This window comes from Fukomys damarensis, unplaced genomic scaffold, assembly GCF_012274545.1.
Source record: "Fukomys damarensis isolate Sample0158 unplaced genomic scaffold, DMR_v1.0_HiC HiC_scaffold_19, whole genome shotgun sequence".
Taxonomy (NCBI): domain Eukaryota; kingdom Metazoa; phylum Chordata; class Mammalia; order Rodentia; family Bathyergidae; genus Fukomys; species Fukomys damarensis.
In genome coordinates, this window is record NW_022900931.1 from 23551543 (window position 1) to 23573174 (window position 21632).

The 21632-nt window shown below is 40.1% G+C and overlaps 1 protein-coding gene across 2 annotated transcripts; it reads right to left on the reverse strand.

Moving 5' to 3' along the window:
* Positions 1-1280: 1280 nt before the first annotated feature.
* Clec1a (C-type lectin domain family 1 member A) lies at positions 1281-19453 on the reverse strand. Of its 2 annotated transcripts, none has more exons than XM_010643565.3 (6): positions 19123-19453; positions 10123-10221; positions 8500-8676; positions 7160-7311; positions 4423-4541; positions 1281-3129 (listed from the first exon to the last, which is right to left on the reverse strand). In XM_010643565.3, exons 1-6 carry the CDS (start codon positions 19244-19246, stop codon positions 2979-2981), a joined length of 822 nt encoding a protein of 273 aa, XP_010641867.1. In that variant the 5' UTR covers positions 19247-19453; the 3' UTR covers positions 1281-2978. The 2 variants fall into 2 exon arrangements, with proteins under 2 accessions (XP_010641867.1, XP_033622194.1); XM_033766303.1 differs by having other exon boundaries at positions 3046-3129; positions 4423-4489.
* Between the last annotated feature and the right edge of the window lie 2179 nt (positions 19454-21632).

The following is a 21632-nucleotide window of genomic DNA, read 5'->3' on the forward strand; positions in this document are numbered from 1 at the left end:
AAACTACAAAGCAGTGCAGTTAAAAGGCATTTGTCCTCATTTACCATTTCGGTTTCTCATACTAGAGAAACAATGTGATATTTTAAACACGTTTGTCTGATTTATTTTGCCTAACAGTGTGGTCTCGAGGTACATCCATTTACTTAGAAATGTATAATAGAAACTGGGAAATAGGAAGAAAAGGTTTAAATGGAAGGGGAACAAGGGAAGGAGGAGAGGAAGGAAGAAAAGGAAAAGAAAAGAGAGAACAAAAGGAAAAGAAAAGAAACAAAGCTTTTATAAAAAGGGGGAAAGAGGGTTGGGGATTTAGCTCAGTGGCACCGCCCTGTGTTGGATCCCCTTACCAAAAAAAGGGGTGGCATGGGGAGGGGTTGAGGAGAGGAAGGCATTGGGGAATGGGGCAAGGGAAGGAGGAGAGGAAGGAAGAAAAGGAAAAGAAAAGAGAGAACAAAAGGAAAAGAAAAGAAACAAAGCTTTTATAAAAAGGGGGAAAGAGGGTTGGGGATTTAGCTCAGTGGCACCGCCCTGTGTTGGATCCCCTTACCAAAAAAAGGGGTGGCATGGGGAGGGGTTGAGGAGAGGAAGGCATTGGGGAATGGGGGGGGGGAATGTGACCATTATGTATATCTAAAGTAAACCAATAAAATTAGCTTTAAAAAGTGATTTTAAAATAAAATAAAAGCAAAATATAATAGATCTTTCACTTTTAAAAAAGCATCTGTCATCTGTCTCTGGCCATAGAGGCCACGAGTCAAAATTTAAATGCCTGCTATGCTCCCATTGTACAATTTATTCCATAACAGTATTCATCTTTTGCGTGTTAATCATGTTTTCTTCCTGTAACAGCAAGGCTTAAATAGAAGTTGCCTAACAATAGGCTGAATCCTCATTTCTTGTTGTACAACTATTGCATTAAGCACCATCACTGAATAGCTGCACTCATTGTAGAAAATACTTGACGATATCCTCAATTCCCCAATGTAGACATCTTTGAGAAATTTCTTCATGAATACAGATCTCCAACATGACTGTTTATGCATGCTTATCCTCCTTTAATGAATCTTTCAATCCTTTTAAATGTTTTTACATTTTCCTTTCATTTGATATTGCAATCTAGATTAGGACACTAATTTCACATTTACCTCATTTATCGAATGGTAGCATCAAAAGAGGAAATGATAAATATTTTCCATGCTTTATTTAATGAAATAAAGCTCCATGAAGTAGTGATTTGCCTGATCAGTAAATCAGAATAAAAAGTCTGAAATCCTAGTTTGCTGACAACAAATACAGTTCTCTTTGCAGGACACAATAAATCAAGCATGAAATGTATTTAAAGGTAAAGAAATTTCCTGGCTAATCAGATTTTTAAAAAACTTTTTAAATTCTCAAGGAAGAATCTGCAAGTGCTCCGATAAATTGCAGTCTTGCCAAACAGACTTTTACAAAAATGAACACAGAAGCATTTTTCCGTCACGTGATTGCTAACTTAATTTCACCATGACATAGATGTTTACTGAAAAAGAAGCTGAAGCATCCAAAATAATAAATAATTATAATGGAAGATCCTTCCTAATGTTAATCCCCTAAAACTGCTTCGTGTTTAACTGAAAGAGCCTGCTGTGGCAGTGGCATTATTTGCAAAGATTCCCATTACTGCTGTGACTGGAGACGACTTCAGAAAGACAGGTCCAGTGGAGAACCCAGATGCCACAGCCTCTCTGGCTCTTTTCACGAACTGAATGGGAATCACGAGGTCTATCGCAACTCAATTTACTCATCAGTCATGCGTTAAAGTCACAATCTTGCCTCCAGACATTTCACTTTGAGGCAATATTCAAACCACTTTCTCAGAGGTATTACGTATTTTGAAGACAAGTTTTTTCCCAAGTAATCAGATGAGCAAGGGTCTCCCAGAGTTCTCATAAATTCTCAATAAAGCACAGCTGCCAGAGTGATTATTGTATTTTGAAAAGCATGCCCATGCTGGATTTCCCCCCAAATCACAGATTCATTCTCAAACCGCACATACTTCACATCATTTAATTCATTATTATTATATCTTTAGTACCTGAAGTGAAAGGATTAAAGGGGAGGCAGCAAGAACTGAACCCAAACTCTGCCAGGTGCAATCAAGGGAGACGTTCTGTTCTTTCTGGCCTTCAACCTCCTTGAAGGGCAGTGATTCTGATGTAGAACTTGTTTAAGAATATTTATTTAAGGGGCCGGGGATTTAGCTCAGTGGTTCGGTGGCCTGCCTTGCAAGCGCAAGGACCTGAGTTCAATCCCCTGAGTTAAAAAAAAAAAAAAGAATATTTATTTAAGGTTACTGAGAATAAATTCCTTGGGAAAAGAAGCAGTTCTTGGAGTCTTCGTGGGCACAAAGAGGTACATTTAGAAGTTAATGTCCAATAAAGAGAGAGGTCTCGGTTGGAAAGCTGGCCATTGGCAAAGCAGATTGAGTCTTACTGATAGACTGCAAAGGTGTGAAATGGGAACAAACAATGAAAATTAGTTGTGTCTTCAGCAGCACAGTATAGGAAATGTGTGCTGATTTCGCCTGGACCACCTGAGCGTTGGGGTAAACTATACCATTTCCACTGAGTTCCTCTACTTCAGTGAGGTTCTTGCTTCTTTAGGCAAAAGGAAGAAAAGGAAACAAGGAGGTGATAATAGGTGACGAGAAGGAAGAGAACTAAAGATTATCTCTAAGTCACGAAGGTGGATGACAGCTCCATGGGTTTCTGGGGTTGCTGGTTAGCGGCGCCCGGATAAGATCTCTTCTGACTGGTATGTGCAGGAGCACAAGCTCAGAAGTGCTGGTGCCCTTGAGCACCCAAATGCTTTTCCCGAATAGCTGCTGGAATGTGTTCCCCTTCCGGTGTCTCCTACTCCATATCCCTTGCACTGGCCTGGCGAGGCCCGACCTTTGGGTTGGAGCTGAACAGTGGGTCCCTCCACCCAGGCACTCCGTGCAGCTAGTGCAGCCTCTCAGGGTCCACTCTCCCTGCCAGCCTCTCACATGCACAGCGCCTCAGCTCCCTGCAGTCCTTGGAGAAGGCCTTGCCGTTGAGGATGGTCACACAGTCCCTGCTTCTCAGAACGCTGCTATCTATTATTATCTCGAACCTTAAAAAAGACAAAAAAAGCTCATTAATCTTCTCCAAAAGTAAATATTAAGGACCTATGAAGTACATAAAAGCCTTCCTGGGGTAGAATGAGTTTTCTGAAAACATGGGAGGGTCACCCAGCTCTTTATTTTCAACCTTTCAATTTCTATCTCAGAAGCTTCAGGTGACCCCTCACAACAAAAACTGTTTCTAACTAAAACAAAGACATTCGGTGCCGGCTTGAAACCCTAGCACTCTGGGAAAATCAGGCAGGAGAACCCCAAGGTTAAGTCTAACCTGAGCAATGTAGTGACTTAGCGAGACCTTGTCTCAAAATAAAAAGTATAAAAGGCTGAACATATTCTGGGAACTTTGACTTAGTTCCCTTAACTGTAAAATACGAATGATTTCATTAATATGTTCTGTCTCCTGGGAGAATAAGTGTTTTACTGTAAGGAAGAAAGATATCTGTTCTGATATGCCTTTGAATATAACATTTTGGTGCAAAGTTCCATTTTCCTATTTCACAGAATTCCATGCATATGCTTATCCAAATTCACCCACCATAAGCAAAAGTACTGTTTTAGGCTACTTTTTAAATATTGTCAGCAAATCGATTCTATAAGGCAAAGGTAGCAAGTTTCATGTTTATTAAAGGTAAGAAGACTACCAGGCTTTGCAGCGTGGGCCAAGGAAAAGACGGGTAAGAAGTACACTTCACGGCGTGAGAGTGGATTACTGTGAAAGAGGACAGCAGCTGTGCTCCGTGAATGTACTTGTAAAGTGCGCTTCTCATTTCACCATGTGGAAAGCCAAGAAATGGGAAGTTTTGCCATCTTTGGCTCTGGGTATTGACAAGTTTGGTGACCCTAGAACCACCATTACAACCTGGCTCCTGGACTTCAATGTACTCTTCAATAAGTCTCTCTCTCTCTCTCTCTCTCTCTCTCTCTCTCTCTCTCTCACTCACTCCCTCCCTCCTGTTTTCCTTCCCTTTTCTCCTCCCCTCCTTCCCCTGTACTTATCCCTATATTTTTATCTCTAGCTCATTCACAGTGTCTCCTAGATACATACAGCTGACAACAGCCGGGGAATTGGCCCCTGCCATTTATTAAACATATATGTCTTCCTGGTCATTTCATAAGCCATTCAAATTCAGGAGCAAGCATTATGTCTCAAAGATCTCAGGACAGCATCCTGGAACAGCACAGTATGCAGGACGAAGGAAATGTTCAGCGAATGCTTATAAGCCAAGCTGTTGAACTCCATCACTCTCTCAATATCTTTCCCACAGAATGTCTGAAAGGCTTACAGTTCAAAGGAATAAGGTGTTCCGTCCATCCACAGCCAGGTCTTGCCACCACCATTGCGGGAGAGCCCTGTCCAATAAGAGTAGAAAAACTCAGAGTAGCTCTGATGCATGGCAAAGTCCTGTGAAGAGGCACACAAGAGAACCCTTAGCTTCAGAGGCAGTGTTACACAGACATGGAGAGTGTGCGGCCAGTCTGAGCTTCTCACCGGAGAACGACGCACAAATCCTGCCCACATAGACAACAGCGTCCTCCAGAGAACGCGGCCTCTGGGAGGAGGCTCACTGGGAATTTGTCCTGGCCAAAGAACTGATGTAGTAATTGTGGAGCACACAGTGCAGATGGGATACCTACTGACATTCTGAAGTCAAGAGTCACATCAACCACGATTTCCGTGGAACTTCTCATTGCTAAATTATAGCATTCAGCACTAAGGGTGATATAAAAATATGGGAGGAAAATTTACAAAGAGGTGTGAAATAAGTCTGGAAAATAGAAGCATTTGGAAGGAAAAGTACGAGAATGGGGAGGTGACCGCCTTAAATATCTGGGAAAGCTATTGACTGGGAATGATAAGATAATAGCGAATATGCTTCAATTTAAATGTAAGGAAAAGAAGAATCTGGAAGGATTACTTCTCGCCCTAGGAAGAGGAGGAAGAGAAATTTTTAAAATTCATGTTTATGTGTGTGTCCATATATGTATAGGGAAATGTGTGACAAAATTTTTGTAATATTCATATTGAAATTTCAAAGTTATTTATTCCTTTTTACCTCATCTTATTCTAGACTCCTAATATCATTAACATAGAAGCTCTCTAATTTGAGTACAAATAATTATATATAAAATATAAACATATTTTTTCTTCCCACCGTGCTGTGAGTTCTTTAGGACAAATGCAGTTGTTACGTACTTGAATAACTGTGGTACATACTGATTCAACAAGAGTATTGGAACTGTAAGTACAACTCTTAAAGAGTAAGAGTGGGCATATAAAAAAACTGTATTTGAAAATATTGTTTCTTGTTAAATGAGGAACCTTTCACATGAAATGTTCTGAAAGTAAATCATGTGAAAATGACCTAAATATATATAAATGTATAGAGCACATTAGAGAAAACAACTATAAGCTTTCACAAGAAAAATTTCTACCACTACAGGTAGTACATGAGTTATACTGCTGAGCTGTCAGTATGGACTAAAGTCAGAGAAAACAGAATAAGAAAAAAATAGGAGGATTTATGCCAATACATGTTGACTAGTAAAAGAAAATACCTCCCTTTATGAATAAATTGAGCCAAAAAGAAAGAGTAAAAATATTATGTTAGTAAATGATAAGCATTACAAAGGATCATTCGTACAGATATTAGGAAGTGGTAGGGGTTGAGATGTAACTAGAAGCATGTTAAGAATTGGTATAGTGACCTTGGCATTTAATTAAATAACTATTAGCTGATACCTGCTCTTGACCCAGAACTTCTTTTTTTGTTTTTGTTTTTTGGAGACAGGGTCTCAACATATAGGTGAGACTGACCTGGAACTCACTATGTAGCCCAGGCTGGTCTCGAACTCACAGAGATCCTCCTGCCTTAGCCTCCCAAGTACTAGGATTACAGGTGTGCACCACCATACCCGGCTTTGACCCAGAACTTCTGAAAAATTCTGGAGAAATAATAAATAAGTCATGGTTACTCTGATGGAGGGCTTCAACCCAAAAGCAAACTATGACAAGAGGGAATAATCATACATTTTAATAGTACTTAAATTCCATGCACTTACTGGCTACGTGTCAATTTGTACATTTATCCTCATATTTACCTTGTGTAGTCTTCTGGAAGACTTGATATATGTTTGCTAAAGATTATGCTAAAGGTTTAATTGAATATTGTTCAATTAAAGGTTTTCTCATTTTTATAATTGAAGGGCAAGTACGTGTCTCAGCCATTCTTTTCAGCCATTCTATCAATATTGTTTCCTTCTTATCCACATCAAAAGAGGAAAAAAATTAAAACATCCCCAGTTCTCTTCGTGAATGAGGGGTGGTCTGAAGGGCTGTTATTACTCAGATTTATGAAATATTTGTAGGTAGCAGAGCTCCTTTTACCTACTTTGATACAGCACCCAAAGCATCAGAAATAAGTGGAGAAATCCATGGGTCTGTACTTTGACTCGTCAGAATTTTCTTACCTATCTTTTTTTTTTTTTTTTTTTGAGTTTATTGGTACATTTAGGGATACAGTACAGTTACATTCATTGTTGGGATCATGTACCTTTACATGGCAAGTCTTGATTCTCATTTTTTTCCCCTTACCTCTGCCCTCTGCCTTACCTATCTTTTTTAAGTAAGGACTCTTTTCACAGAATCATTCGGTGATGGTTAATCTTGATTGTCAACTTGATTCGCATGAGCGGCCTAGATTAGTAATTCACTCTCCTGGGTGTGTCTAGGTGGGTCACAGGGCTATGACCATAGGAACTACATCTGATCCCGGCCCCTTACTCTCTGGCTCTTCCCAAGCTCTCTGCTTCCAACTTCTACAAGGTGCAGAGATTTTCTCTCCCATACTCTTTTGCCCTGATGTTTCTGCCTTGTGGACAGCCAGCCATGAACGGAGGCATCTGAAACTGTGAGCCAAAATAAATCCTTCCTCCTTTAAGTTGTATATATCAGATGTTATGTGTGAAAGACAGAAAGCTGACCAATACACTTTCAAACACTGAAAATACTCAGGACATTACCAGCACTTCTTGTGTGTTTATCTTCAGCATAGTAGAATTATCAGCATTGCAAAAATATTCACAGCCCTGCCAACTCTTACTATCTCTGTAGAATTGGTAGCATTTATCCCCGTGCCACTTCCATTTTTCTGGGCAAGGGCTGCACTGGGGTCCTTGGAGGTGGAGAAGACAGGAAAGAAAAACTTTAGTAAGTTTTCTTTTAACCTCAATTCCCTGCGTTTCTTCTCATGAAATTATATAGCATTTAATGTCCCGAGAACAAATTAATTCTGTTTCTTTTAGATATTTAATTTTCCAGGCAATAATAAATACAAGTATTTCCTGAACAAACACAATATTCCAGCAATTTTAATGAGTGATACATGGAAATTAAAGTAGACACTAACTTCTTATACGGAGTATGGGATCTAGTAATGAATAAATTCCATAAAGTTGTTCATGGTTTAGCAACTCAAAAATGCATGTGTTTAAGAAAAGTGCCTTTAATTTTCCCTCAAAATCCTCCTATGTAATAGTCAGTAGGTTTTTGAAAGTATAATATATACCAATGTGAGGTAGGTCCCTTTCTTACTCTAATCAAAAATAATATTTCAGGAAAAAATGAATACTAAAGGGAAGTGAACCATCATGAATTCCCAAGAAAGTCAAGAAATAGTGAGATACACACACACACACACACACACACACACACACACACAACAAGAAAGTCAAGAAAGAGTGAGATACACACACACACACACACACACACACACACACACACACGAGACAGAGACAGGCAGAGACACACAGACAGACTGAAGTGATACCTCTAATTTTTTTTACAGTACTTTTTAAATCAGAGTATATCATTGCCATGATCTATAGTCCTTATTAAAATCATTATATTTTATATCCAGCCAAGTAATACGGAATTAAAGTAACTTCTATTTGATTCAGGTTATCTGCATTTTTTATTTGATCCTTGTATAATGCTTAAAACTTGAGAACTGTAGTTGTGAGCTTATTACCTTCTTGATAGGGATAGATTTGTAAGCATACGCGCCACGGCAAATTGAGACATAATCTTATATTTCGCTTATTTGTAGTATTATACTGGTTATTCCAAGCTACTTGTTTCTATAGTTTCAAATGTTGCATTTGAAGAATTCTTTCATGTATTGTAACACAGCCACGTGTGAACTGCACAATCCAAATAACTGTGCATGATCTTGCAACTCAAACTCTTTACTGAGTTTACAAGAAAATGAATTAAATAACACACCGATCCCAGGGTCTGTGATGGGAAAGTCAGCTCTAAATTGAAAGATGTTGTAGGGGCACAGAGATGTGGACCCGCTTACCCCCACTTTTATTATAGAGCTCACGACAGAGTTTTTCAGCCACACGGTGCAGACTTTCTGCAAGCTTCTTGTTCTTGACTTGAAGAGACTGCAGTTCTTGGGACAGATTCCCCAGCCTTTCTTCCCTTTGAGCAATGACAGCTTGCTGAGCATTGGAGAGCTGGTAGAACTGAAAGACTGACCAAGAGATCCAGTCAGACTGGGGAGCCAATTTCTCAATTTCTATTTCTGTTTTTCACTTAGGAGGAAGGCAACAAGTATGTCATCTAAGATCTCAGGCCCTGAGCTCTCATGTTGCTATGTGCAAGTTCAGATTCTAGTACATACATAACAAATGGCATTATGTCGAGCAAATTCAGTCTTCTAAATGTGTCTAAAAATAAGGAATCATACTAGTTGCCCCTAACTTCAGAAGTAAATTCCCAAACTATTTTATTTTTATGTGCATTCAATCATTACTCAACCTACACAAATATGTTGATCAGTATACTGAATATTGTCGATGTGCCATACATTGTTACTCATTCAATAATTAGAATAGCACATTGTTATTTCCATATTTTTTATAAATTTGTAAGCTTGATCAGTGAGAACAAGTGACTTCCTTAAGTAGAAAATTTCAGCACAGGCTTGATCCTCGGTTTTCTAAGTCTAAATACAGAAACGCCTTATGAATCTTGGGTTATTCCTCAGAAGAGCGGCGGTTGCAAAACAATAGTCATGTCAAAAGGAAACAAGAAGTCCAGAGAGCAAATCAGTGAATTTTTCATTTTAAAATTTAAGATCCCGTAAATACAATTGTCAACATTTACTATAAAACCCCATTTTTTAGGCATTTCAGGAGTGAGGGCTTTTCCCGGTACACATGTACACAAGGGACTAAAGCAGGGATTAAAAAGCAAAGAAGGATCAAGGATCCTCAAGCATCAGAGACACCATACAAACCTAAATTTGACACTTCAGAAATCTGCTTTCCTTTGTGGTATTTTGCCCTAAATTGTCTTAAACGGCTATCGGGTCCTAACCAATAGGGTAAGTTTTACCCATTTCCCTTTTGCAGAAAACCCTACAGTTCTAGGAAGTGCACAGTGGAACAAGGATCCGGTCTCATTCACCTTCAGCATGAACTGCGTTCCCGTACACACTCACTTCCTTCTTTAAGGAACTTGTCCTGTGACAAATTTAAAGACTTCCACATGCATTCTTCTTTGATTTTCACAGCCTTTTGGGAAAATATCACAGCGATTAAAGAACTTATCTCTTCTCCTTGTATGGAGGGTGTGGATATAAACGAAATCGCTCTGTCTACGCTGAGCAGACAGGGCAAATACAACTGTCTTCCTTCTCGTGGTGTGGAAGCCCATGAAGCAGGGAGAATTTAAATACTGACTTGTAAACAGACAAGATCCCTCTTAGAATGCTTCCTTCTAGTTGGTAAGTGATTGCTACATTGTAATACTTCTGCTATTTCTCATTTAATTAGTTGCTGTTGGAAAAAAATCTTTAAAAAACATCTAATTTTTCCCAGGCGGCAAAACTAAAAGAAAATCCCCTAACAGGTGTTCTGTCTTGCAGATGAACCTGGGACCAGGATTCCCCGCCCCCTGCAGAGTACAGACTTACACACAAGGCCCAGGGCTGCCAGGCCAGTCAGCAACACCAGGCACAGAGCGAGCAGCGTCAGGGCCACCGGGCGCCACCTGGAGAGGGGGTTCCTGAGCTCTGCAGGGAAAAAAGAGAAAACAAAAATGGGCTCTTTCTGCCTCTTGGGTCTACGTCAGCGACCGGCAAAGGAGTGGAGTCAGTTCTGGAGAGGAAGAATGCGCGCAGGACAGGCAGGTAACTAACCAATTTACCCTCTGTCCTAGAAGCATGGTCTAGGAGCATACCTGAGCCCCTTTATGGAGCCTGGCGTTGTTCACAGACCCGCCCTCTTTCTGCTCTCCCGCTTTCCTACTTTAAACCAGATCACCACACACCTCACCACAATCTTCAAGTGGTTGCTTTTCTAACCTGCTTGTCAATTTCAGTTTTGAGAGACTCTCTTGCAAAACGACAGAAACACAGCCTGAGAATCCCTGAAATTTACCAGGGAACAGCTTTTCTCACCATCAGGGAAAATGAGAACCTCTAGGACACGCTCCCCTCTCTGTGTTCCACATGTGTTTCTTCTAAGAAGCAAATTCTGTATAACAAGAAATTATCATTTTACCGTTTCTCTGTGGAATTTCTATGTTGAAAGTTTGCTTGTAAGGTTGTTGTTTATTCGTTTGCTGCATATCCCAAAAATAGATTATAAGGACGCATAATCATAAACTTCTCAAGGAGGGATAAAATCATCTCAAATTTTACATCATTAAACAAAACATACAAAAACCATGGCTAACATCCTTTCCTTGCCTCCATCCCCAAGTGTGACTTGGAAAGGAAAGGAAAGGAAAATAGGATTGCATCCTCCAGAACCTAGAGTCTAGCAGGGAAAGTAAGTTAAAAATCAGAGTAGATGTATTGATACGTTAAACTGTGAATCTTATTCATTCTAATAACCATTTCTGTTAATAACGTGCATTATATTCAGCACAAAATGCACATCTTTCACGGATTGTCCTTTGTTAAAAAGAATTTTACTAATTTCCAGACTAAAAAACTTCTAATAGCTTTACTGCCCTTGAAACAAAGTCCTACAGAATCATTTTTCATCCAGCCCTTACCTAACACTACCTTTTCTTTTCTGAACCATTGTCCCCTTGCTTTAATGCTCTACTCCCAGCAGCCTTAGCTTACCCCTGTCTCAGTTCCTTATGTTATGCCTGCCTCTTCCTCTCCATTTGTGGGTCCCCGGATGTAGTACTGTTGGCTACTTCCTGTTTCTCTGCTTTTGGCTTAAAAGGCACAACTGGAAGAGGCTCCTGGAGTCCATCGCTAGCATGTGACCTACCCTGGTATGAGTATGTGTTTGATGATATTATTAGGCAGTATTTCCTGACTTAGGCTTATTTCTGTCTCCTCCTCCTTAAGTGGCATTCGGTTAAAACAGTGACCTCATCTATCTTGTTCACTAATGTATTTCCAGTACTAAAAATAGAATCTGGAACAGATGAATAAATATGTGAACATTTAAATAAACTAAAAATCAAATTATAGAAACTATTACCTAAACTAGAAAGGTGTACAAAGGCAGAGAGTTATCTAAAGTGAAATCTATTGACATTTTTTAGCAATAGTTCTGAGAGTAAAGTACAAAAACATCTGAATACATCTCCCAATTCTTCTGGTTTCTCTACATTGTTGTGTGTGTGATCCTGTGTCATGAACAATAAATGAAAACTTTGCTTCCTCTCATTTCCTGTAATGAGCTCGCCCATATGGTTCAGTCTAAATTTTCCTGGAAAAGAATAGTTTTCTCATGACTTCAGCTTTAAGAGTGTTTCAGATCAGCAGAACACAAAAGAACAAGCCCTGATGAAGAATACAGGTTAAACTAAACATCCTCTTCAAAACCCTAAGAATTTAAAAGTTCAATGTAGTCTAAGAGAATCATGTGAATGTTGCTATAAATGTGAATTCACCACTATGGCTGCTTTGTGCTTTGTGTTTTTCATATTATTACCATTAAATATATTATAGTTCACGGGTGAAGATGTAACTCATTGTACAGAGCACTTGCCTAGCACGAATGAGGTCCTGGGTATGATCTCAGCGACACACACACACACACACACACACACAGTTTTAGCTTGTGTCTTACTCTATAGAAAATAAGCTGCTTTTTGGAAAAGGTTATTAATTATGTAGCCATTGTAGTAGTCCAACATCTAGAACATGAATCAAAATCACTTAAGTAATGTTGAATGTATGAATGAATATGTTCATTCTATAAAATAGCTGTGTTATATACCCTACAACCCGCTACTTACACTTAATTACATGAATACATATTTCAAATGCATAAAAATACAAGTCTCGTTACTTTTTTATGATTAATATTTTCCTGACCAAATAAGAAAAAGGCAAAGGGAGAAAAAGAACCATGAAAATAAATCAAATTATCTCGTTACAAATCTGTTTTCCTTTGCATAATACTGGCAATAAGGAAAGTGTTGAATTTCTGCCCAAAGGGACCAAAAAGAGTGAGTTTAATTTTTTTCCTGAGAAGAAAGAGCTTGCATTTTAGATATTAGAACGTCATTTTTTAATTACTCTACTCATGAAAACAATGAATACATGATCCTTCCTGAAATTACCTCTAGGACAGAAAAATAAAATGTAGCACGTTTTCTGCTATGAATCAAAGTTTTAAAAATTTTCTTCTGTGGAATCATCTTTTCAAGGTCAAATTTTTACATTTGGAAATCCTCTTCCTCTCTCCCCTCAACATTCATAATTGCTCCTTGCTTTATCTGAGGAAACTGAGAAATCCCACCAGAAGGGAGTTTCTATGACTGTTACGTCCATTTCCTAAGAAACAGATGCATGATGGAAAGACCATGACCCTGAACATTTCAATCTCGCTTTAGAGCTATCCCCCCACCAGTATTTTTCTTCTAACTCTGCATCTAAGGTTCCACAATTTTATCCCAAGTGTTCCTAATCATGATGAAATCTTTCTCTAGAGACCGCCCCGAGATTTTAAAAAAATAGAGTATTGCAAAAATAAGCTTCCTGAGAGAGGCCTAAGTTTGCTTGGCTTTGCTGTGGTTTTAGTTTTTGGAATCAAACCCCTATTCTGTCTCCTGAGGCGTGTTTACAAAGAGGTGTGGACAGGCCAAGGAATGATATAAACATCTCTAGGAATAATAGGATATATATAGGGGAAAGAAAAAACCCTTTCCTGTATCCTCTTACTATAACCTCACTATAAGAGGCTACAGTGCCAGCCAGGGTCAAGTTTTGAACACAAATTCCTTTGTCGTGACGTAAAGCATTGCAGATGAAGAGGGCAGTCATACTTGACCAGTTCTTCTTCAGCAGGCATCTGAGAGGGAAACTTTCATACTCCGTCATCCTAAGGCCTACCAGAAATGAAGCAGACATTCCCACATGTGTAATGTCTACAAGCGTCCCTCCGAAATGCAAAGGGTCTTAAAAGCTGGAAAAGAAATACAGAATTTCAGTAATTTGCACAAAGCCATGTTGCAGACTTGTGGCAAGGCTAGGATTAAACTGTCATGCTTGACCCTACATTTTATGTTTCCCTGTGAACCAGGAATCAGAGGGAAATGGGGCCGGAAGTCCTGCTAATGCACATGAGGTTTCACACTTACTTCTCTTACACTTTTAGATCACTGTGTTTTTTACATCTTCCAAGATGGTACATGGCTAGCCCCTATCTGGGGTTTGGATACATTTTTAAAATTACTTTTTTTTCCTTTCAGCACCTTCTTTTTGTTCCTTTAATTTTTAGTTCACAGAATCTTCTCCAGTTCAGTGGATGGAGAGTGCTCATTGTTTTCAAAAAATGTCGATCTATATGCATATATTTCACATATTTGCTGTTTTCTCTTTCTCTAAACATAAATCAATTATTCTCCTTCTTATTTAAAAAAAAATTTGTATCTAAGCCTGTATGAGCTATTTCCTGAATATCACTGAGTTTTTAATACACAGCAACTAAATATTTAATTATATTTAAGTCAGTCAATTTCATATCCCAAGCAATGGCTCTCCCGTACTGAAATATTCAAAAACAATATTAATGAAGATGGCAAATTTTCTTGAATCGCTGAGATACTTTCCCTAGATGGATTATCTTGTGTATTTTCACGAAAATCTTATGGGTAAAGATTGGTATCCCATTTTACAGCCGGGAAACAGACCTACAAGGGACACACAGCTACTGCCAGAAACTGTTACCAAATGTGCTGTATATACTGTTGTATTTCAGTGGACGCTCTCAAAAATTACTCAAGAGGGCAACTCTTTTTAACCTTTACCTGGATTGGATTGGATTATGGAGGAGTTACTTAATTTACCTAGGTTTGCTCTGTTACTAACTATTAGAGCCTGTAATGCTACTGAGCTAAACATTTTAAATCATTGTATAATCTTCCTAATGAATCTCACATTAATATTTGACCTTACATAGTAGGGCAATATGGAATTATATAAAGTCCCCATTGTTTTAGCAGTCCGAGCTATTCATTTCCATCTTGCAAGGTATCTTAGTTACAATCACCCTAAAGCAGGAATTTCGCAAATGCCAGTCGGGTGAAATTTCTCAAGTATAAGTTTAATCATGGCTCTTGTTTAAGGGGAATAAGACCTAGGCATTACTAGTCAAAATTCCTTATCGTCCTCTAGCTGGCTCTTCTTCCTACTTTTTTAGTGTCCTTGACCCAAATCCTTCTCTTCGCTTTGAGTACTACCATCCTCAGCCACCGTTTTCACTGCCTCCTCATTACATTTTGCTGATGATTCTCAAAATTATTGTATCTCGGTCTAACAATCTAATCCAAAATTACAGCCTCCACTTTTCCCTCTGAACTCATCTTTCTTAATTTTACTCCTTAATACATTGTATCTCTGACGTGAGCAGCGAGCTGTTTCTTATCTCTCTGGTGTTACTTCTGAACTAAGGTCCTTACCAGGAGTCATCCATCCAGTCCCCATCTTGAGCTGCCTGGAAAATCTGGATTTAGCCTTAAGGATCCAAAGCACCTGTCTGCTTTAGGAATACTCAAAAACAAGCAGCAGGTAACTTCTCTTTCGTTTGTGGCTTCTTGGCCTCCAACATGTATTTTGAAGCACTTAATGGCATTTTATTCTGTCTATTGATGCGAATTATTTCCTCCACTTTTCCTGAGTCCCTCATAAGCAAGGGCTCCCCAGTCCCTACTATAATGCCTTCTCTTTCATGGGCATGCTTTTGGGTTTGTTGAACAAATGAGATGGGATTTATTTCATGCATCTGCACAGAAGGATTTATACTGGAGTTGTGGAAAGGAGGTTAAAAACCTGAGGGGAAAGCAAAGTAGCTTGCATATCCTTTTGATGGGATAATGTTCAGTCTTCAGCAGGAATCACTACCTGACTTCTATTCCCTCTCTCCTCTCTGTGTGAGTCTGTCTGTCTGTCTCTGTCTCTGTCTCTCTCTTTCTCTGTTCTGAGTCAATGAAGTTCTCTTTCTTTCTGTGCTTCTTTTCAATCTACAACTTAATTAGAATCTCTCCTAACTTAAAAAATAATTTTCAAAAACCCTCACAATTTTATAATACCTCAGCAATAACATTTGATATCTTCTAGAAAAGAAGAGATGGGGCCAAGATTTAGCTCAGTGGCACCGTGCCTGCCTGGCAAGCACAAGGTCCTGAGTTTGAGTCCTGGTACCAAAAAGAAAAAAGAAAACAGGAGAAATAATGGACAATATATTGTGCTCCTGATTGCTAAACAATAAACTGTGTGTAGTATTCTTTTACTTAAACTCTCTTTGGTATTTGTTATTTTTTAAAGTGGACTAGTTATTGCTAATGGGTTTTTTTCCATTATTTTTGAATTTTTGGTCTCTTGACTTCCTAGATGCCTCCCCCCCGGTATCAGGAATCAAACTCAGGACCCTGGGCTTGCCAGGGAGACACGGCACCACTGAGCTACATCCTCAGCCCCTTAGATGTCTTTCTCCCCAGATTTCTACTTCCATCCCTGACTGTAGCTCATTCCTTTTAGTTCTTAATGTGTTATCTTGTTTTTCTTATCTGCTAGTTGTTGATATTCTCCAAGACTCCTCCATCATCTGTCTGTCTGCCCCCACTTGTGTGTGTCTGTGTGTGTGTGTGTGTGTGTGTGTGTGTGTCTGTCTGTCTGTCTATCTGTCTGTCTCTCTTTCTCTGTCATTTCTTCCTTTCTCTCTGATGGTGCTGAGGATTGACAGCACAGGGCTTGTCCACTTGTCACTGGGCAACTGGTCTACCACTGAGGTACATCCCCAGAATTTTTACTCCAAACCCACGTTGTTCACATGCAAATGTGTGTTGACAGTTTCAAATGTGTGTCTCTCCTCCTAGCAACACCTCAAACTCAAGCTGCATCCATCACTGGCCCTACCGCTTCTGTGGTTTCTGAGTCAGGACAGCACCATCCCCTGAACAGTTGACTGAATCTAGTCAGCCTGAATTAACTCTCTCCTTGTCCTCTGTAATGACATCAGTTCTTGAAGGTCTTTCTCCAGAACATCTCTCATGTCTGATTCGTCTTCGTTCTCAGTGCACAGCCTCAGCTCTTCTTTGCACACCCAAGGCAAAACCTGCTGTCAGCTTGTTCAGTCCCACACTTCTGCAGCCCAACCTCCTTTTCCAAGCCTAGACGGTCTCTCAACAACATACATTGTGCTTCTTCCTGTTTAAGTCCTTCATTAATCTCACTTTAATTACTGAATAGAACTAATTATATCATTATAGTCTAAACACCCCTCTGTAACTTTCAGACTTGCCCCTCATGAAGCCTCCCTTCAACTGACCTCAGCCATACGTACTATGTACTGAAAACACAGCTGTTTAAAACCTCCCTGGCTTTCTTTCCTCTCCTGTGTCTCTTGCCCTGTGCTGTCCCCAAGCCCAAGCACCCCATGCCTCATTCCATGTCATGGGGAATATCCTAAGATCAACCTAGAGCAGTGCTTGCCATCTCTCAAATCTGCCCTGAGGTCCCCCAACCCTTGCTGGATAGAATGACCAAACTCATTTGAACCTGTCATGAGCTTTCACCTCAGCACACTAGTGTACTGATCACTTCCTTGGGAGTAGTATTTGACTTCAAAATCCTCACAAACTGGGGTTCTATTATACCTGACATTCTATGTTCAATGCTTAGTGCTATGCACCCCAAAAAACATGGCTGAGAATTTCTTTCATTTTTACTTTCTCTCTTCTCAGTTGTTCTGCACTTTTAACACACAGTTAGTTGCTTACTGAGAAAATAAAAACCTGGAAAATAAATGTATGTGTGTTTTACTTTTATTAATCCTAAAAACAAAAAGTACCCACTCATGATTTCACTACAGCATTAGTTGGAATCTACATTGCTGAAACATTCTCTGTGATTATTGCTGTTGTTTTTAACAGCAAAGGGTATCAGATCTATTTTCCTAAGAAATAATTAGAATTTTATAGTAACACGCCTTTAAATATTTGCATGATCACAAGAAGACGAAAACAAGGCATGCTACATACAAGCCAAGGTCGCCATTTCCAGATGTTCTTGGTAACCTACATTCCTACTCTTCTGTTTCCATTTCTTACAGGAGCTGCCAGATGTGGCCTTTAGAGTTTTATCTTGCTTCCCTTCCCTCCCCACCCTCCAACCTTAGCAGAATTTATCTGTACACTCTGTTCCTGCTTCTGTGGATCACTAACCTTTGGGAGAACTCCTGACTCCAGTCAAAGCTGAGAAATGAAGTTCTACAAAAACTACTCAAAACAACAGCCTTGAGGATTGATTCTTCCTAAGATTTGTTGGAGGGAAGCATTTCATTTCCTATTACACACATCCTGTGGCTGCAGAAACTGACCTTCCACCTACTGCCACTTAGCTTCAGGTCAAGGAGTCTGGAAATCCCCAGTGGCCCCTGCCAGTTTATTGGTTAGTTCAGTTGAAAAACAAAAATCAGGACGAGTGGGTCTCAGGTGGAAGGTCATTTATGAATAAAGAGTGATGCAAAAGTTTAGTGAGGGAAAGGAAAAAAAATCCTATTATTTGATAAAGGAGAAGGGAGAGACAACAGTGAAAGGGATGTGTCCTGAAAATACAGTCATTCAGTGGGTATCTCTCTGATGCAGATGGACACAAACATGTTAAACACAGCAGTAGAATTCTCAAGGAGTGGAATGCTGAGAGGGATCTCAAATTTGCAGGGTATCTGACATACCACATCTCTTGCATCATCCATCACTCTTTGTACTTGTAACTGCTTGATGTAACTATTTAAAATTAGTTTAGGGAGTATGAATAAACATGCAGAAAGTGATTCAGCAAAGTCGAGCAGGTAATGGGTGTTAAAGACATGTCTGCCATCACTAAGGTTTTAGAAATTAAGAACCTGAGATCCTGGAGTACTTGAGTAATGTGTCCAAGATAAATAAGTGCTGCACCTGTATCAGAACCTAGAACCTAGCACTCAGTGCACTTAGAAATCTCCCTCTGAAAGCCATGAGTTCAAAACTAGCAGAGATAGTTTTATTGATTTGAATTTACAAATCACAAGTGGTTAAAAAAAACAAAAAACACTTGATTTGGTCTTCATGGGAATGGGGAAAAAGGAAGGGATGTTGCTTTAATATAGGTACAATTTCACCTGTGAATGTTCTGCCTACTTGGAAAGGCTACACAGCAACTCAACCACAGCCGTAAACCTCTACGCTAGCAATAGAATTCCAGAAAAGCAAACACCCGTGCCTGCTGAGTTCGCATTTCCAGACTTTCATACCAGTGTATGTGGCACCTACGCTACAGAAAGAGCACAGATACCCATGGCTGCAAACCGCTCTCTCTTCCCTGCACTTTCCGTTCCATCCATTCCTAGGAGAGGTCCCTTATTTCCCTCTATCTTAGCCAAAGGCTGAGAAGGATAGAGGTGCCTGTCTCATATCTCTCCAGGGCTGTCATCGCCTGGGGCTCAGGAGTCAAGAGTACCTGCACGCCTGGGCTCTGGCTGCCAGGTGGTGGTAGAGGCTCGAGAATGCAGGCTCATGGTGGTGTCCTCGTCATCATCCAGCATGTCCCGCATGTCCCTCGTGCTGCTGTACTTGGCCTGCATTCTGGCTCCCGGCGGAGCTGAGGGGAAGTGTGATCAGATGGCTGCAAGCTGCCTGGCTACCAGGGGGTCGCTCAGGAAGCCAGGCACCGAAAGGCATTCCTCATGTCCTCTCCGGACAGGCAGCACGGGAAGCCTCTGCCTGCAGTTCCTGCCTGGAGAGCCCCAGCCCCTCCCCTGTAAGCCTGTACTCTGAACGCCAAGTTGTTCAGGCTGAGAGGAAATAGCATCCGTTTTCTGTGTGGGCAGACTCTGACAGTTATTAAAACGGTTGCCCTTCTCAGATTCTTTTTGTTTATCTGTTTGCACTTAGGAAACTGCAGTGTAAAGACAGACCTTGCCACAGCACTCTGGGTTCTTCAGACACTAAGGAATGAAAAGCCCACAGTGGGGCACGCATTACCCAGTTTCTCACCTGTCATACTCTCACTTAGACGAAGTTTGACCACCTGTGACTCTTCCTGTGGCTCAGTGCAAAATGCAAACCCTCACACACCAGGAAAGTCAGCACAAGGGAACCCTTCTGAGAGCATCTGATCACTTCAGCTCTTTTACTTTACCCAGAAGGAAACCAAAGCCCATCTAGGTGGCGTGATTGTTTAAAGTCCCAGAGCTGGTTACTAAAAGAATTAGCTTTAAAAATGCTCTCCTGCTGCCAACTTTCTCCTTATGGTTGGACTTGATGGAACATTTTGTTGTACGTAAGGTATATCGTGATCGTGAGGAGGTACACATTTCATTGCGGATCAGAATTTTTAGGGCTACTGCTAATCATCCCATGGCTTTGAAAAACTAATTAACAATTTGTGCCTAAATTTCGTCAGCTGAAGAAGGAAATGAGAAGACTGACACAGACTGACATAGTCTGTGTGCCATTCAACAGCAGAGTCCCCAAGACGGGGAAGTTCATACACAATACAAAATTATTTCTCAGAGCTCTGGAGGCTGGGAGGTCCAAGATCGAAGCTCTGACAGGTGTAGCTGTCTGTTAAGGACTGCATCCTCTAGAGAGCAGAGCACTGTGACATCACACGGCACTGGTGGTGTATTCCAGATTAAAAAACAAAACAAAACAAAAAAACCTAAGGAGAACTTATTCTTGAATAGCAACTTAAGAAAAAGTCAAAAGTCAAAATGTAAACTTGTCTGTTGGATTGAACATATTAGAGAACACTATAAAAGAGAAGGCAGTAAGAATTTTAAAATTTTTGGGGGTACCAGGAATCAAACTTAGGACCTTGCACTTGCCACGTAGGCATGGCACTGCTGAGCTAAATCCTCAGCCCCCAAGGCAGTAAGAATTTTGAAGGTGAGAGGGAAATATTAAAAGAAAGATAAAAAATTAAAAATTATGACAGCTGGGGCAGGAGAAAAAGTGCATTCAAGAAGTGCCTGTAAGTAAGGTCCCAATGAAACAGCAGTTAGAGACACTGCATTTCCCAAGCTTTGGTTATTCAAGGAGACTTTGATAATTTTTTATAAACAATTTACATTAGCATTTATATTGCTTTTCCTTAGACACTTTTCTTGCAACATGAACAAAAATATTGTATGAACACCTAGTGTAGTTATGGCAGATTTTTTAAAGACCAAGTGACAAACTGCAGCCCCAAACCCACTTACTTATCACAATGCGCCAACACCGCGATTAACCTGAATACTGAGGTTTGACTTTAGAAGAAAACACCTCCACATTAACATCTTCGTCTTGAAAGAAAAGCACAAAACAAGCATGCCATAGGCTCACCGCCACTGATCTTCTGTTTCCTAGGGTCTTGGAATCTGTTCTCAGACTCTTGGATTCGCCAGCATGAAGTAAAACTGTTCTTGTAGAGTCTTTGTCCATGGTCCCAGAAAAATAACAAAATAAGTTAATAAATAGTAGAGTGCAGTAGACTACAGTAAGTCATGGTAAATATAGAGAGGGAAAAGGAGATTAAGAATATTGGGAAAGCACGGTTGGCATTTTTAAATAGAGCAATCAGAGTAAGTCTCACTAAAATGGTGTTTATGCTGAATCTCAGAAGAGGTGAGACAGGAAGCTCAGCTGCCAGCTTGGTGCGAATCACTCAGGAAGATGCAGCAAGCTCCTTCCCTTTGTGTTGTTCCGGGGCAACAAAGAACAGGACAGAACCCAGCATGCAGTGGGGAATGGGATTCACTGTGGTATTGGGTTCTTTATTAGGAAGAACAGAGAAAAGTCCTCGATAGACAAGGGGGGCAAGAAGGATGTCCAGGAAGCCCCTGAATCTCTAAGCTAAACAGAAGGCACGCAAGGGGCACAGGGGCAGAGGACATGGAGAGTGCAGGTTTGAGGCTTTGTTGCCAAGCTTCCCAATGCCAGCAGATTTCATCTTTTTTTTTTTTTTTTTTTTTTTTTTTTTTTTTT

Excerpts from the sequence above, each read along its gene's own strand:
- Clec1a (XM_010643565.3), bottom strand. The coding sequence starts at position 19,246 with ATGCAGGCCAAGTACAGCAGCACGAGGGACATGCGGGACATGCTGGAT. Across the intron at positions 10,222-19,122 it reads GCCAGAGCCCAGGCGTGCAG|AGCTCAGGAACCCCCTCTCC; the intron begins GTACTCTTGACT and ends TTTTCCCTGCAG. Across the intron at positions 7,312-8,499 it reads GCTCTATAATAAAAGTGGGG|GACCCCAGTGCAGCCCTTGC; the intron begins GTAAGCGGGTCC and ends TCCACCTCCAAG.